The sequence below is a fragment of the Poecile atricapillus genome, chromosome W, assembly GCF_030490865.1.
Source record: "Poecile atricapillus isolate bPoeAtr1 chromosome W, bPoeAtr1.hap1, whole genome shotgun sequence".
NCBI lineage: Eukaryota > Metazoa > Chordata > Aves > Passeriformes > Paridae > Poecile > Poecile atricapillus.
The window spans coordinates 40,942,298-40,960,671 of record NC_081288.1 but is presented as its reverse complement, the minus strand read 5'-3'; the positions used below and the strand labels follow the sequence as shown (position 1 = coordinate 40,960,671).

At 34.6% G+C, this 18,374-nt stretch overlaps 1 protein-coding gene across 3 annotated transcripts in view; it reads left to right on the top strand.

The window, feature by feature from the left end:
- Nucleotides 1-18,086, top strand: part of LOC131591613 (TBC1 domain family member 15-like) — a 35,757-nt gene extending 17,671 nt beyond the window's left edge. For all 3 annotated transcript variants that reach the window (XM_058862475.1, XM_058862473.1, XM_058862474.1), the window contains exons 6-17: nt 541-640; nt 1,689-1,886; nt 3,349-3,477; nt 4,962-5,065; nt 5,338-5,432; nt 6,845-6,961; nt 9,815-9,915; nt 10,632-10,731; nt 11,082-11,179; nt 15,171-15,287; nt 15,909-15,995; nt 16,678-18,086. In XM_058862475.1, the coding sequence (XP_058718458.1) occupies nt 541-640; nt 1,689-1,886; nt 3,349-3,477; nt 4,962-5,065; nt 5,338-5,432; nt 6,845-6,961; nt 9,815-9,915; nt 10,632-10,731; nt 11,082-11,179; nt 15,171-15,287; nt 15,909-15,995; nt 16,678-16,884 (1,453 nt within the window). In that variant the 3' untranslated portion in view covers nt 16,885-18,086. The remainder of the gene's footprint in view (nt 1-540; nt 641-1,688; nt 1,887-3,348; nt 3,478-4,961; nt 5,066-5,337; nt 5,433-6,844; nt 6,962-9,814; nt 9,916-10,631; nt 10,732-11,081; nt 11,180-15,170; nt 15,288-15,908; nt 15,996-16,677) is intronic.
- The last annotated feature ends 288 nt before the right edge of the window (nt 18,087-18,374 follow it).

Here is an 18,374-nt window from a genome sequence, read left to right as displayed (position 1 = left end):
TGAAAATCAGTTTGTATTCCATAATGTAATGTTTTACAGGGTTCCATAATGCAAGATTTACTAATTGGTAGAAGGAATTCCTTAATTGTATGGGTGACATAGGTTCTTTTCACTTCCTCTATTATGTTGAGAGTTTCAGCATATATTGTGTTGAGGTTGTCATACTACATTTCCTCTATCACATTTTTTTGTCCATTGTCAACACCAGGAAACTGTACTTGAAGTTAATTTTTGTCACCTACGTGTAAATGGAGTTATCTTCCAGACTAATTCCTGAAAAAATTTTCTAAAGCTTAATTTTTTAGGGAATGGAACAGTACAATTCAGAATTAATATGGAAATAACTAATCTTTTGAAAAATGAAGGTCGTGTTTTATGTAGCATTAGTTGGTTAATTTATGCCAAAAGAATGATCTTGCATCAAATCTTTTATTTTTTGCACAAAGCCTGAAAGGTGACTTCAAAAAACCAGTAAATGTTCTGAAAACTTTACAGAGAAAACCAGTCATACCCAGACGCCCTTTTTTAATTTTATTGCAGATCTCCACATGATGAACGGGTTCTTCTTGTGAAGACTCAGAAGTCTCTGTCTCAGTCTTTTGAAAATCTCTTTGATGAACCATCATATGGCTTATTACAAGTATGTATTATCTTCAAATTTTTTATTTTGAAGAAATGTATTAACAATTGCACCCTACCATGTCACAGGAATATATGCTGAGTAATGATTTTACCAGTGTAGAAGCAATAATGCCATTTATGACATTGTTGTTAATTACTGCCAAGTAAAATGCCATCATAGAAGTATTGACTGTATCTTAAACCACATGCTTACTGTAGGAAGTGCACTTAATTTTAAGTTATTTTCTATGGTGTAATAACTCCTTAACTTCCCTGTGGTATTACTTCAAACCTATTCATGTTCTCTGTGATTTATACATTTGGGTACAGAAAGTCTTAAAGAGGAAAGGAAAAATCTTAGGAGTTACCAAAATATATTAATTATAATTTCCTAAGTTTTCCTTGACTAGGTATTCTTTTCATTGTTATTTTCTGAGACTTTTGAAGGGATAATGGAAATACAGCAGCGAAGAGGGCAGTATTGGATAAAAATATGGGTTTTTTTAATACTACAACTGCTTGTCATTTGGTGGGGCTTATGGACTTGTGAAAGTCAGTAGCAAAATGTGAGTGACTTGAATGAGGCCAGAGGGCTGATCCACTGATGTGTTTAATTAAATAAAATATTCATGAATCAATTACATTAGTTTCTGTATTTAGTTGTCAAATCAAGATTTGCGTGGAATTCGTAGGAGAGTACATGATGGTTCAGACTTCTCTGTGAGGGCAGGGAAGCTGGGTGTAAGATATCTGTTTCTTGCCAGGAGCCACTGGATAGCAAACAGTGGATCTGATCCACTTCTATGCATAGGTCAGGCTTGCTGAGAACATTGCTACCCAATCTTTCAAATCAGTTAGCAGTATTATCTTCATACTTAAGATACATTTTTTAATCATGTGATGATTGTTCTGTATTACTACCAATACATGAAACTTAAATAATTTTGAGATCTATGGTACTTTTCCTGATGCATTGCTTTGAATTACAAATAGTTATATATATAGATATTAAAAATATATTGTAAACACAAATGTTTGTGTTTTGCTTGTTTTCCTTGTTATAACAGAAATGGAAGAAAGATCCATACGTAGTAACAATGGGAAAATTTTCCAAAGTCACCAACTATATTGTTGGTAGTTTACGTTCAAGTGATCCATCAAATCAGAGGCGACCACCTTCAGAAATGGCAGACTTTCTCAATGATACCATTCCAGGGCTGAAGATAAATCAGCAGGAAGAACCAGGATTTGAAGTCATTACACGAGTGAGTTTTAAATTAATGATACAGATGCATTGATTGTTTTTATGCACTCCTTTAAAAGAATGGTAGGACTTGAAGCATGATGAGTTATACTGTTTATAAAATTTTTGTGGCATATTACTATTTATTCTCAAGAGTTAAGATCATAATCAGTTACTTTTGAATATGTCACTTTTATGCATGCAAATGTGAGTTTCTTTTGAAAGGAAGTTTGTAGTTAATGAAATGGTGACTGTAGTTATGTTAGAGGCACTACCTTAAAAGGCGAACGATTTTATGTTCAGTGTTTCCTCTGAGGTCAATTACAGCTACATTAAGTAAAATTGGAGAATGCAGGCTAAAAACCAACTTTCTTGGCTAATCGCTGCTAACATTTCAGTTTCTTTTGAGATTAAAAATACTTAATTGGATAATTAATGTCTAGGGTGTATAAATTACAGATTTATGTATGATTTGAACCAAAGCTGGAATGAATTTATAATTGGTTCATGAATCACTGTGGACACCTGTTGGAGTCTCTATAGATATGTGGAAAAGGTTTATTTTTAAATGCTTGTGATTATTATTTAAACAGCGTACATATTTTTAAAATACTAAACTGTTTTATATGGGGCATTTTTAGAGTTCAGGCTAGTGTTACTATCTTAGCAGTAGCTGTATGAACTACATAATTCTAAGAAGTTGCTTCCTAGCACTTAATTAATTTATCAGTGAGAAAAAATATAACAAATGCTATATATGGAAAATAACACTGACCTATATGTCTTAATCTGACAAATGCCTTGGACTTCTAAAGAGTTAAAAGACAAATTGGTTTGGGGGTTGCTATCATAAAAATATTTTTAGGAAGTAAGAATTTACTTTCTGCTGAATTCTCCTGTACTTAGACATGCAATTTAGGAACTGAGAGACTAAGCACAAACTGAAACTTCTGATGGGTGTTATAAATTCTGAAAGTACATTCATCCTTGGGTTTTTTAAGAGGCTGTGTACCAAACCAAATCTTTCCTGTTACATTGTGCAGGGATAGCATCTCCAAACCCAAGCTGATTTTCAGTTCTCTTGTAAGATGCATTTGTATCAGGAATGTGTTTTTCAAGTGAAGCTCCTGATTGTTGTTGTTTGCTGTGTTGCATTAGTTTATGGGAAGCTAGTTCAGAGGCATTTGTGGAGTTAGAAGGTTATTTAAAATACATGTACATTCTCCAAAATCTGGAATATTAACATATTTCAGGTCCTCAGCACAAGAGTCTTACTCTAAAGATCTGCTTGTGTTGGCCCACACTACTTGCTCATGTGGGTGCAACCTTAGATCCTTAGAGTTGCTGACTGAGGTGTGTGCATGTGGAAGTGTAATTGCACTGAATATAAGAAATTGGCAAGCTTAGTATCATTTGTGCAGTTGTTGGCAGCTACTGAAGTGCTTCATTGGGATTCACATAAAATGCCTTTGTGTGTGTTTCAGATCGACCTAGGGAAACAGCCTGAAGTCAGCAGAAGAGAGCCTGTGTCAGCTGAAGAATGGGCTAAGAATATGGACTCTGAAGGAAGAATTTTAGATGTCGACTACATAAAGCGACAGATATTCAAAGGGGTAACTAGTTTTTCTAAATTCAGAAAGACCTATGATTCTGATAGACCTTGATTCTGGCTTTTAATTTCCTTCCCAAACTGTGGCTATGCTTCTTTCATTACACTTGTAATGTTTCATGCAGAACTTTGACCATAACCCAGACAGTCACTATTGAGAGACTTCATAAAGCATGGTTTCATGCCAGTCAAATACCTCAGCAGTCTTGCAGCTGTGTGAAGTGCTCTGCAAGGAGAGAGATCTTCTTGTGGCTGGCTAAAGGAAATGACTTGAAAAGACAGAAGCTTAAGTGACATAACAAAGGAAAGTGGCTTTCAGAAAAAGACCAGTGTTTCAATGTTAGGGTAGATATTTGGTTTATTCTTTTCTCTTACCCTTCTCCAGCAAAAGCTTCTGGTTTTGCCCAGCAGTTTGCTAGAATTAGACCCTCATCAGAGCAGTGCTAAACACTTCAGCTGGTATTTTTAGTTGAACTGAGTGGTTTTGTGATATGTTGTGAATTTAGTCTCAGAGATGGATATTTTGAAAATTAATTGTGTCCCATAGCTTTTCTACCTAACGTTACTTCAGTATTTCTATATTTTTGTGGGAATCCAGCTGCCTTAATGCATTCATTGTGTGCCTGCTGATGCATATTTACAAGCAGAAGTAGAGAATGAGAACACTGTTCTTTAATATCCGTGTGCCCCATGTGCTCAATTAAGGACCTTTCCACAATCATGAGAATTACTACAAAACTTTGGTTCCTGTAGCCCATTTTCCTGTCATCTCTGCCCACTGGCAGGAGAGTGAGTACTCTCTTTTATTTATGACTCAAGGTCCCCAAAGTGGGGCTAGCAAAAGTTCCTCATTCTTATGACTGTACTGCAGGAGTTACAAGAAGCTCTCTTGATGAGAGGATATGATTCAGCTCCATACATTTTTGTTATCTAAATTGTTGAGCATTACTTAGATTTCTGACAAGCAGGCTTCTTGAGTGGACACTAGTATTTTTGACTGAAAGGTTCATTGAAGGTGGGCCATGTCTTGTGAGATTAAAATGTTTGTTTAAAAAAAACAAATAACTGGAAGACTAGTTGTCAAGATCACTTTGTGACAAGACCAGAAGTTTGGCAATTGTATCCAGAAGCAGCATTATATTTATATACATTCATTTTAAAGGTACTTTTCTTTGCTTCTTAAAGTCTGCTATGCCTGTAAGGTTTTTATTTTTAGCAGTGAAGCAAAAATATAGAAAGAAAATTATTTTCTAAAGTTTCTTTTTTTACTGAAGTGTGAATCCAGTGCTTCTACAGTTTTCTGTTAATCATACTCTGTTCCTGCTGTTTCATCAGAGTATGATACCTAGTTAACATATGAGAGCTGGCTACAATGTAAAAAGAAATTGACTTGAAGTTGCTACTTTGAGAAGTGTTGTATCAATCTAGGAATGTTTCCTCTCATTATGGAAATGTTTTTGTTGACACTTCATATCCATTTTTCCCTAGGGTCTCTGCCATACTTTAAGAAAAGAGGCCTGGAAATTTCTTTTGGGGTATTTTCCTTGGAATAGCACTAAAGAAGAGAGAGCAAATCTGCAAAAAAGGAAAACGTGAGTACAGTAACTTTTTTCTTACAAAAGAAATTTAAAAGCTGCATCTTTTGTTAAGACAGTGATGTAGAAGGTCTTTTGAAACACAGTTGCTAAAATTGTTGAATGCAAGAATATGTGACATTTTCTTAAAAATTTTATACTAAAGACATTACACAAAGAGGGTATTGTTACTCTATTTATCTCAAAGAGTAGATGGGATGAATGAATGCTTAAATTAAAAAAAAAAAAGAACGTAAATGTTTGGTTTCAAAATTGTCTTTCTTCTTCAGGGATGAATATTTCAGGATGAAACTGCAGTGGAAATCTGTCAGTGAGGAACAGGAAAAGCGAAATTCAAGATTAAGAGATTACCGCAGCCTTATAGGTAAATTCATATTTAGAGACATACCTAACTGCACACACGCTTTTAAAAGTTTAGATGAAATTGAAAAAAGTACCCTTTTGAAGAGCCTACATGAAAAGGCACTAAAAACGAAATGTTGCTCTTTTCAGAGGTGTCTAAACTTGGTTTTATACTTAATATTAAAACTTTCTCAACTTGAGTAACTCAGAACTTTACATATCAGTGTTACAAACTGGCTGGTTTTTTAAACTACCTTTATTTAATAACAAAAAACTCTTCATTTTGTGTTATGTCATAATGTGTTTTTACTGGAAATGTTGTTAAAATAATGATATACAATAAGAATGCGAAAATGTGTCTATTCACATTTTATAATTTCTTATAGGAATTTGTGTATGTGCATTCTGACTTCAGGCGTTTTACTCCTACTTCTAAAAGTCTCATCAAATATGCTGAGTATTAGCAGTTTGTATCCTCAGTTCTCTTTGGTAGTGAGATTTGGGCACCAATGTTTACGATTTCTAAATATTTTTTCAGGAGACAGGTCCAGATTTCTTTGTTATTCTGAGAGAAAGACTAAACTTATTTCAGGCAGTTATTCAAAACGTAAGCTAAAAGGGTCGAAGTAGTCTAGTCTTGGTAGATTAATAAACTACATTTTTAGAGAACGATAACAGAAAAAAAATATTCTGAGTTAAAAAAAGTCCAGGTGTTTGTTACTGTTGAGACAAATATTTTAATTTTTAAGTGTTTGAAATGTATGTGGCAATATTAGGGTTATGTAGTAAAATATATGCAAAACTACAAAACACTCCTTTTATCAAACTGCATTCAAAATTTTGCAAAACTTCAAAATACATTGGTTTTGAATTTCACCTTATTAAAGAGTATGCTGTCTGCTTGATATGTTTCAGGCATTAAAACTGCCTGATGAAAGAAGCAGTTTCATCTGCTATGAGTTACAGGAGCTTGTTACACTGTCTTTATAAATGCTGTTAGGAACTTCACAGTGTCTTTGAGCTGATCAGGTGGGAACTTTCCAACCACGGCTTATGCTGTGTTGCGTCACTATTCATAAATGGCATTGTAGAGTTAACTTGCATAAAATTGTTTTTAATCCTCTTAAGTGTAAAACATTTTTGCTGAATTACAATCAGGATTTTTTCCATAAAATGCATTATCAAAGGAAAGGCAGAAAGCTTTAAAACATGTTTATAAGCAAATCCTTTCATTGCAGATAGGAAGGATTTCCTTTATTTTAAAATATTCTTTATTTTGAAATTACATTTAGTTATGCAGTTGTCTCAAACACTTCAAAGTTTTGCAACAGTGTTTGAGGAAGAAATCATCAGCTTAGACATTCTGAATTAATTTGATACTGGCTTTTTAGGACTGGTTTTGAAAGAGTTTTTATATCTGGACTGTTTTCTTAGAAAAAGACGTTAACAGGACAGATCGAACAAATAAGTTCTATGAAGGCGAAGATAATCCAGGACTGATTTTACTTCATGATATTTTGATGACCTATTGCATGTATGATTTTGACTTAGGTAAGTTGTGTCCCTCGGAATGTAAAAGCTTCCTTGGCTTCTGATACGCAGTTTTGCTAAATCCTATTAATATAATTGAGCTTGTATTGATTACAATGCTTTTTGTAAATGTTTTACAAAAGACTTAATATTTTGTAGTATTTAATAATGTAGATAAATTTGTTCAGTTCTTCTTTCTCTCTTCAATTTGATGCCTGTCTTAGGCATCTGAACTCATCAGTTTTGGTGGGATTGGGAATTAAGTGGAAGTTTGTCTTCACCACAGACCTACTGTTGTGGGGTTCTTTTGTTCTTTTTGTTCTGGGGGGGTTTGTTTTTTCTGGGGTTTTTGTTTTGGGGGTTTTTGTGTGGTTAAGTTTTTGTGATTTAGGTTTTTTTGTGTTAATTTTTTTAATAGAATTGAAGCAGGCTTGCTTTTCAGACTTTTAAATGGGTTTGGATCTTTGGAGCCTTGAGTGTTACATATATTTTTAGGACTGATAATATCAATAAAAATGATAATCCAGCTGCCACTGCTGTAATTAAAGCTCAGCAAGCTGAACCAGCTGTTTGTAAACATTATATTCTTGTGAATATTTTAAAAGCTGGTTCTTGAGAAGTGCACTTAGCAATCTGTCAAAAATTACATTTTAGTGCATGCATCTGCTGTGGAGGGAAGAACATAAAACATCTTGCTTTAATCTCAGTGTTAATGTAATGGCTAAATCTTGGCTTCTTGTTAATTGTCTTGGGAGGGAGGAAAAAGATACTTGTATTTGGTTCCCTCTCCACCACTGGCATGACATTTGGCTGTTGTATACTTTGGAGTTTTTTTGGGTATTCTGTACCAGAAAAGTTTTGGGATTCTAAAAGCCATTCGTGCCAGATTTTGTAAACAAAAAGTAAAATCTTTAACCACTAGTAAACAAGCTGCAGAGCTTTAGTTCTTGTCAGCTTTTGTTCTCTCTGAAAGAGGGTCTTGATCTTTGGCTTGAAAAAAGAGAAAACTAAAACGGATGGTTTAAACATGGAGCTCTGTTTCACCTCTTTCCACGTTTCAACATTCATTAATGCACAGTGACATTACAGATGAAAGTAAAGCAGATTCACCACCCACTCTGTTAAAAACATTGTTGAGATGGCTTAAATGTGCACACCAGATAAGTCTTTTGTTTTATAAGCAAGCAGGAATAATGGAAATACAGTAAATTTGACATAGTTACTGTCCAACGCTTCTACGCATTGGTGCAGTGCTCCTCTTAATCTTTTGACAGCAGCTTTAGAGGGGTCTGAATCATGCCACAAACTGCCAGATAGGGGAGGGGACAGAACAGCTGTTAATAGAATATTTTTCTGAATTAATTCCTTAAGTCTGCATTAATGAAATTGGTTTTATTATTAAATAGACTTTCAAACTGTCTCAGACAGAATTTTCTTTGCATTTATTTTTAGTTAGCTGTAGTATTAAATATATGGGGAAGAAAACTATTTTTTTTTTCTTTTGACCTTTTAATTATTTACCTGTTTGCTATTACTTATTCTATTTTTATTCTCACAGCTGCTCCATATTTCCAGTTATTGACTCTAATCCTTTTATTTAGTTACACAGTTACAGTTACATCATTGAGAAATAAAGTAAACCGAGAAATGTTATCTTGAACCAATCACTGATGACAGATACACACATTAATTGTGTTCTCTTATTTAGGGAGGTCAGCAACAATTGGGCAATAGATAAGCTGACATTAGCATCAGTGATAATTGGAAGAGTGGGGAAGAAGAGGAAAAATTATCTGTAAAAATCATTATGCTCTACTTAAACTGTTGGACTTGAACTGTTGGACTGTTAATTGCAAACAAGAAAGCTGGAAGAAGCATTAAAAATCTGTGAAAATTTAAAAAATGTTTTTTGCATAACTAAAATTTTACAGCTGTTTGTAGAAATTATATGCTTTAGTGGGCATTTTCTTCTCCAGTTAAATTTCAATCTTTTCTTGGAAGTGTGTGAGTACTTTTTAGGTGGTGTGAACTTTATTTACCAGTTCTAGGCACAAAACTTAAAAGCACATCCTTGAATCAGATCTAGATACATGTTGCTTTTGTGCCTCTTGCAAGCAATACTTTACTATTAATTCCCTTTCTCACTTTGACAGGTTGAATTCTTTGTTGTTGTCTGCTTGGTTATACAGATGGTCTTAGGCTTGGATGTATTTAAAGTATTGTCCAAGCAGAACAGTCCCAACTTCCTTAAATAAAGGGATCTTTAAAGCATATTCAGTGACAGAAAAAAAAAAAAAAAAGTGTAGAATGCAAAGTTTTCTTCATAAGAACTGTTGCACTGTGTTTTTCTGGAATTGCAGCTCAACATCTCTTTAAATGAATTTGAGAAGAAATTCTTCATTTGGGGGTGGGTGGGGAAGTGTGAAGACATTCAAAATTTTTAAACGTCTAGAAGAAAGTAACCAAGTACAAACAGATTATATACAAGTTTGTATTTGTGATGGTGCAAGGTAAAGACTTAATCTTAAAAATATCAATATATGCTCCTGAGTTCTAAATAGGAACATTTTTACTAAAAATCTATTGTGCACAAACTCAGTTTGTACATATTTTAAAAGCTGCTAGAACAATGTGTTTGCTTTCTGTTCTCTTTAGATTGGCAGAAAGGGCTGATAAACCTTATCAGATCTGCTGGATGTTGGTGCCTATTAATACAAATTTGTCTTTGCTGGTAGTTGAATTGGAGAATTATAGTATCTGTATGTGCTAACATTTGTTTCACTCAGTCATTCATCACACTTGAAAAATTACTGTTTAACTGTTGAGTTGAAATTCCTTTTTTCTTTTTCCCCCCTCTGCTTTTTCTCCATCAAGGTTATGTGCAGGGGATGAGCGACTTGCTGTCACCTGTCTTGTATGTTATGGAGAATGAAGTAGATGCCTTTTGGTGCTTTGTGTCATACATGGATCAAATGGTAAAATGAGGCTTTTTTGGCCCACATAAACAGATAAGCTACAAATAGTATTTGGGGTTAATTTTACTTTATAAATTTCACCGGGTTTTTAAAATTCTTTTAAAGCAGTCATTTCATGTTTGAAGTCAATACGCTTTTGTTGATTGAGGTTGTGGCGGGTTTGCAATAGTATTGCTGTACAATACAGGCATATTTGGCTCCTTAAGAATTTCAAAGTAACTGTAACAGACAAATTTGTATTTATCAGGAGTCCTTAAGCAGGATTTTGTTCAGGATAATGATTTCATTGTATACCTGCCTTTTGGCTTTTGTTAAATGCAGTTTAGACTTCCCACAAACTGAAGCTATTATGACTTTTGCATGTGGCAAAAGAGTGTGTGACTGATATGAAAGTAAAAAAATTTGGGTTTTATTGTTTGAGTGCAGTCATGCTGCTTTGAAGTACAGAGCTTAGGCAGATTTAAACTATCATTTATTACATACAAAAATGTTAGTATAGAAATACAGTTCAGTGCTTTAATTTAGCATTTGCATTTAGTTAAGCTTCTCAGTAGAAGACAGACATTTCATTAGATAGAAGTATAGTTAAACATCCATGTGTTAAATACCTAAAGGGTGAGAACCACTCTTGAAATAACAAAACTTTGTCTAAAATAGCTGCAGATCTCAAAATTGAATTAATAAAAATGACAGTGCTAATGTTTTATTCCATACAGCATCAGAATTTTGAAGAACAGATGCAGGGTATGAAGACACAACTAATTCAGCTGAGTCATTTGCTTCGGTTACTAGACAGTGGATTTTGCAGTTATTTAGGTAGGTGTATTATTCATGTACAGTAACTGAAACAGCTTCCTGCATTCTGTTCCTTACCAGTTTAAATATAATTCCAATATTATATGAGTACAGGACTTGTAACTTTATAATGCCTAAAATTCTTCAATAATAGCTCTATGCTTATGGAAGAAACAGGGTCATCCTGTTATCAATTCTAAAAATATACCATACTCTGGAAAATACCTTTGATTCTAAAAAGGGCCTGCCATCTTAAAAATTAGTGGTGTGAGCATGTACCTGTAAAGTGTGGGGTTTTTTTTGTTTTTTTTTTTTGACCTGTTCTCTGAATCAAATCTAATGCTTCTGAAATGTCACACTCTTATTCCTAGAATCTCAAGACTCGGGCTACCTTTATTTTTGCTTCCGGTGGCTTCTTATCAGATTTAAAAGGGAATTTAGTTTTCAAGATATTCTTCGACTCTGGGAGGTAAGGAAATATTTCAACATACAAATTCAGCAGTTTTTGGCCTTTAGAACAAAAAGCATGGATCATTTTGCAAAGTGTTTAATACTCTGATAAAGTTTAAAAAAAATTATTTGGCGCAGTGATCTGAGGACAAACGAACATTTCTTATGTCTTTTTAGCCTGAAAAACAATTTGTGAAGTTAATGAAATGTGCTAGCGCTGGTTTGGATAAATTGGCTTTTGTAGAAAGGTTTGGACAGAAGCCTTCAACTGAGACTCTTAAGTAAAAATAGTAAGTGGAGAGTACTTGTTAACTGCTAATGGAAAACAGCTCATGATAAAAGAGCATTTTTTTTGATTAATTCCTTGGTATTGGTGATTCTTTGTAGATTAAGTTGAATGAAGCACTATCAGGGTAGTTTGTATTAGCCAAAACCGTGAGGAGGACGATGTCAGAAAATAGTTAATCTTGACAATAAGGACTTGAGATGCCAAATAATATTATGTAAAACATCAGAATGTTGATGTTCTGATAATTCTGTGTTAATGAGATCTTTCTTTGATTTAGATGATGTTGGAATCAAATGGAATAATTAAGATTAACTAATATTTTGGTCTTTAATTTTTTGTTCTGAGAAAAATGAGAAGTGTGTCAACAGTAGAGGTTTATTGTCTAAGATGCATTTAACAGGGGCACAGTATTCACTGAAAATTCAGAAGAAGAGAATAAATGCTCAGATGAGCAGAGGGAGTATTTTTTAGGACATAACATCATATGTGTTGGGGAACAGACAGGTAATGAAAAGAACAGGGCTGAACTGCATAAAGTTTGTACTATAATGAAAAATAATGTTGATACTTTTATTCACTTTTTTCACTAATGAAAAAGGAGTCACATAAAGAGCAGGACCAGTATTTAAAACTGTCTATAAAGTAAATAATATTTAGCTTTTTTATCATCAGTTGGTGGGATTTACTATCATAGAGTATTGAGGTGGTATTTCAACCAGAGGACAAAAGAGTTTATGGATAACATTCATAAATAAGGAAACCAACATGTACAAAACCAGAATAATTCTCTTGTTCCAAGGTATAAATGATAATGATTTCAGAGGGGAGATGCACTCATCTCTTCCCCCCAGTATTATGTTGTCTTTTCAGTATTTTTTAAGGACTAATTTTTCTTCTTAATTTGATAACAACAGTATTTTTATTTGTAGTTTGTAGTCCCAGGATGGCATGTTTTTATCACCTCTGCTTTAATGCATATATATGTGTTCATACAGAAAAGAAACACACTATATTTCTCTCTCAAGTATATATTTTTTTCCTCTCTTAGGAATACAATGAAAACCTGTTGATATATGATAGTCTTGCAGGTTTCTTATAGCACATCATAATGTATGTTTACTACAAGTATTTGATTTCTTTGCTAGGATATATGGAACAGCAAAGGGAATATCTTGTTTTCCTTTTTAAAACAAAGTAATTAAGGCATTAAGTTGATGTTTTTATGTGAAGGCCAGTGTCACCTCAGTGTTTCTTCTCCAGTGCGTAGCCATGCAGTTCCACTGGTATCAGTGAAGTAAGTGAGATTTACAAAGGCAAGCTGTAGGCACAGGAGGCCTTTTCCCTTTATAGAGAAATTAACTACTTTTTTGGGTATTTGGCTGAGCAAAACCTCCAGTTTTTTGAATTGAGGGAATACATTTGAAGGCAATATTACGCTGTGACGTACTCACTTGCAGAGCATAGAATGTGATGAAAGAGAGGTGCCATCTGAAATTCCAGTCCCCTGGGTTCCAGGGGCTTTTCTGTCTAATCTGTTAATTTCAGGGTTCTTGTGGATCTCTGTTTCTGTCCACTGACTCATATGAACCATTAAGTTAGCATCAGACACTTTTTCTCTCTTCCCACTGGCTTCATGACTTCAGTGTTCTATCACAAAAAAAGGAAAGAAAGATTCTTTACTTGTCTGGTTTCTCCCATCTCCATTCACCTTGGAAATGAGAGATACCAGTTCTCATCATCTGGAGCAGAGGCTAACTCCCAGCCTTTGCACTTCCTGAGCAGGAGCCATAATCAAATTGTGGTAGAAAATACATGGTTGTTTCATTGCTGTGTGACAGACTTGCATGCGATAGAGAGGTGACATTCCACCTTGTGTGGATAAGCTGAGACACGTTACGTGAGTGCAGTTATTGGCGATGTTACATGTAATGCCTCTTGTGTGTGGGTTAAACTGCTCTGGCTGTGGAAGGGTTTCCTTATAGCACGTTTTTGCAGTGCTTCTCAAACACAGCCCAGATTTTGTGATACTGACCCACTTCTCTGCTGGCCCAAAATTGAGAGCAGTTCAGTCCCTCCTTGAAACTGGAGATGCAAGCAATATCACCTGATAATTCCCGTCAGTTCTTAATCTTTCATTTGCACAGTGGGTGACTTAGAAGAAACACAGAATAAAAATTCTGTAACAGAATTACAGCTAACTCACACCTGGCTCCAGTATTATTCTAGTACCGCTGGCGTAACATAAAGCCAGAACAGTTTGGGAATAAGTTACTTTACATACACTGGTTACAATATTCATGGCTGTTGAGGTAGCTCTAGAACAAATGAGTCTTTACTTGTGTAGCTGTATCAGAAAGCAAAAAGAAAAAAATATCTACTGCTCCTTATTTTTATATTTTTACTTTCATATTTATAGTTTAAATGCTGCTTTTTCTTCCAACAACTTCCAATGCTGTTGTGCATTTGCACACATAACCTTAAGTGCATGCTCTGCTCCACACTTTGAAAGGTTTATCAAAAATGGTAGCAAAATTTTTTTTTTTCAGCAACTTGATGTTGAACCAAATCAATGCACAACTGTCAATAAGTCCTTCTTAGGAAGTAGGAGTAGAAGAACATAATAATGTATAGACAGACTGTGTTTGGTAGATTATAGATATTTTCATTCAATTGTTATTTTTTATCAGCCTACTTGCATTCCAGTCTCTCTCCTTGAGTGAGAGAATAGTTTAACAGAATATTGGTTGTCTGAAAAAGATGTGAAATTTTATTTCTGAACTGTGTCTTAATTGAAACATTTAAGATTAATTGCACCTTATTTTGGGTGAACTTGGTTTGGATACTTTTGGGATTTATGCAATTCTGTTTACAGGTTACATGTGCTAGTGATGGAAGTTCAAGTATGAGCTCTTGCTCAGCTATAAGGCTCAATTCCATCAATAATGATGCAAAAAGTTTTTTTGCTAATGAAGTAACAAATTTTCAGCAGTCGGATTTCTTACCTGCTTTTTTTGCGAATAAATCAATTGTCTTGAATCCCTTTATCTGTCAGGGCAATTTGTGCAAGCAGACTTTTGCTTCTTTCTTGTTTTGTTGGCAAAATTGTTCTCCAGCTTTCTGCCTACTGCACAAGTTCTTTTCAAATACTATTTTTTAAGGGTTTTTCTAAATGTACTAAAATAGGGTATTAGTACTGAGGTTGCAATTTTGAGTCCCAGAGAATTTAAGAGTGATTAATTGTATCCTCCATGGGACCAAAAGCCAATGTGTCTTCAGTCAGAAAGGAATACCCACCCATCCCTGGTACCTGCGTATACGTGTCTTTCTCATGGTGGTGGGACTGGGAACAACTTTAGTACCATATTTATAAACATTAGAGCCTTTTTAGCTGTTGCTGGGCATGATACTCTTCTGCCAATTCACACTTAGTGCAGATATTCTAAGCCATACAAATAATTTGTTAGCTTCAGTTACTTCTGTTTCACATGAGCTGAGGCAGAGCCCACATTCACAAGACCACAAGCTCAAGAAGTTTTGTAGCGTTACAGTGGACAATATCTTAAGAACCAGATAAGCATTTGGTGACTCAGACTTGTTGTCTATGAAGGGCCAAAAGTAAAATTGCAAATAATTTTATGAATACTTAGTTGCTTTCAAAAACACCTTACTGTTAGTTTAAGTGATTTCAAATTTCAAATGTAGGGTTTTTGTATTTTAACAGGTCATGTGGACGGAATTGCCTTGTCAGAATTTTCATCTTCTCCTTTGTTGTGCTATCCTAGAGTCTGAAAAACAGCAAATAATGGACAAGCACTATGGCTTTAATGAAATATTAAAGGTACCAAATTCTTATGCATTATTGTGCTGGTTTTGGCTGCAGTGGAGTTGTCTTCCTAGTGGCTGGTATGGGGCTGTCTCTTGGGTATTAAATTAAAATATTAATTAACTTTTTGGAGTTAATGCAGTATGATTGTGGTTTATGTTGGGGGAGAGAAAGGTGCCTACCATCTTCTGAAGGGTCTATTCTGCAGACTTTCAAAATGGTTTGTTGGACGTCTGTGTTTATTGATGAGATCATTAATAGATCAAAAATGCTTCTCCCCTCAGATGACTGTTATTATATTTAATACTAACTTTCACTTTATCTTCTATGATCTAATTTATCATCTCTGAAAATGTGAGCTGCTGGGGGAGGTACATAGGAGGACCAGATAGTTTGTTCTGTTTAGAGGTACTGTGGATTCCTCTTGCAGACCTTGGATGCTGGTGAAAGGCTGCTGTTCCATACTGTATTTTTGAGTAGCCATTTCTCAAAGCTTATAGACTATGTCTAGCATTTCACAGCTCCAGGGGCAGGCTAATAAGGTGATACTTATTAGCAGTGCAGTACAGTATTAGTGTATTTTGGGTAAAACATAGCTACCATTTATCTCACTTTGCCTTGTGAATCTATTTTTAGCATATCAATGAACTGTCTATGAAAATTGATGTGGAATATATACTCTGCAAAGCAGAAGCAATTTCTATGCAGATGATGAATTGCAAGGTAAAGATATCTATCTACTGTGAATGTTTATAGACAGTAAAAGTATGTAGTTAGCTGTAAGTGTTCATATATGACTTGTGAAATAACTGAATGCCTAGGTACAGTGAAGCGTGTTGTGTAGCTGTGCTGTGCAATGCCTGTGTTTGAGAAGTCTGTGAGCAAGAGTGATTGATTTTATAGAGTAATACTGTTCACTGGGGGAAAGCTGAGTTGTGCTTTTTGGTTGTGATTTCTGGACTCTCACTAGGTAACCTCACTCCAAGAAATTTGATGTTTGATGTGCTTGAGAAAAACTAGTTGAAAGGTGCATTGCATTGAAAGCATGTCAGACTTACTAGGCAGAAACTGGTGGGTCACTCAATAAAACCAATTTCAATAACATGAAGTGTAATTATAATAGTTGATTAGGCTTTTACTTTTGTAATGAAGATTCTGTTGTTAACCAGGAATTAATTCCTGAGTGTGTTCCCTTTACTGTCTTTTTGAAAAGCAGCTGCAGAAAATGGTAACTGTAATGTAAGTATTGCTGAGAGAGATGCTTTCAGAACAGCTAAATTCAGATGAATGATTGCTCAGATGAATCAGTACTGGGAATGCAGGATGGACAGAGAGGACTTTGTTGTTAACTTTTTGCATTTAATTACAGTGGTTTTTAATATTTCCCCTGCCACCTCCTTCCTAGGAATTGCCTCAAACAGTCAGTGAGATCCTGGGGATAGAGAACAGTTCAGTAACACCGGATTCAGATACTGGAGAGGATGAAAGTGGAGCTGAGTTGAGTTGTCCGACGTCGCTGTATCAGAGTATCTCAACCCCTGTAATTGCTGCCAATGGGACAAGGGACGGCGCTCAACAGACGGCTGAAACGCAGAGCCTCACACCTGCATAATTACACTCGGTCACGTTGGAGAAAGACTTCTACTGCGCACGTTTCGGTCAAGCACTTGAGAGATGGATATTTAAATCTGGTGTTGATTAAGCTTTAAGGTTGTAAAGAAAATCTGTACTGTAATGCTTTTGCATTAAAGCTTTACAACATGACTCAACTTAACTATTTTTGTAGTTTCTTCTACCAAAATAGCCTTTTGTTTTCAATAACATTCCTTAATATTTTTGTAGCCAAGTGCATTTTCTTTTTGCTGGTAAACTGGAAATGGATGGTGATTAAGAATGAAAGAAATTTCTGCATTTGCTGAGCTTTCACACATACTGATCTAAGACAATGTGATCTCTTTGATTTGAGCAGATTCTCAATATGCCAGCTGAAGCTGCTGTACAAAATTTTCAAGCTGAAGTGATGCTGATGTGCTAAAGGAGGATTCTTTTGTAAATGGATTTTTTCCTATCTCAAATGTTTACAAAAATACTTCTAAGTATTTGTTGCTGGTTGAATGTAGATTTGAAATGGACATTCATACTTGCACAGTTTAATGTCCAAATACTGAATTTTGTGTAATTGGGAGTGGATGAACAGTATATTTTTACATTAACATATCTTCACTTTATATATACATATATATATATTTACACATATACACACACTATATACACAAATGTTTGTGAATACTAAAAAGGATAGTCGTATTTTCAATATCTGAATAAACTTGACTGTTCATTCATATGAATCAGATTTACCAAATTAATGCACAGCTCCAAACTGGGCTCTTTTTCAAAACTTTTCTAACTGAAGGTAACTTTCATGTGAATATATTCAGTCCTACACTTGATGTAATTTTGCAATTGATATCTTGCAAACTTTACTAATGTTCATATTTGCTAGTATATTAACCGATCAATTAACTACTTACACTGTTTTTATGGCAACATTATTTGGAAAATTAATAAGCAGGTTATAAAAAAGCCAACCCACAAACCACACACCAGAATAGTAATCACAATTAATACTAATGCATTTTTTGTATTTGCAAAAGACAGTGAGTTTATTCCATGCCACGCTGATGTCCTTTGACGTTATGTGAAATTTAACACAACTGATTAAGTGTATTCATTATTTGGTAACTATTGTACATATATAAAATAAAAGTCAAAGCTGATTTAGTGTTTTTAATTAAATCATATTTAGAGAAAAAAAACCTAGTTGTCTGGTTGTTAATGTAAGAACATGAGACAGGGGAGAGCTAGTGGTTAGTCCATGGATAGGACATATTTTGTGGGTAATGAAGGGCTGTGGGAGTTTCTGCTTGTTGCTACAGAATGGAACATGCCTTTCCTCTCTAGGTAGTTGAAATGTGGGATATGGCAGAGCTTTCTTTTCTTGTGGAGCAGTTTACTATTACAAATGTTATTTGTGCCATATTAAGCAAATACAAGTAATACAAAAGGCTTTAATAGATAAATCAAGTTGTTACAATAATTTGG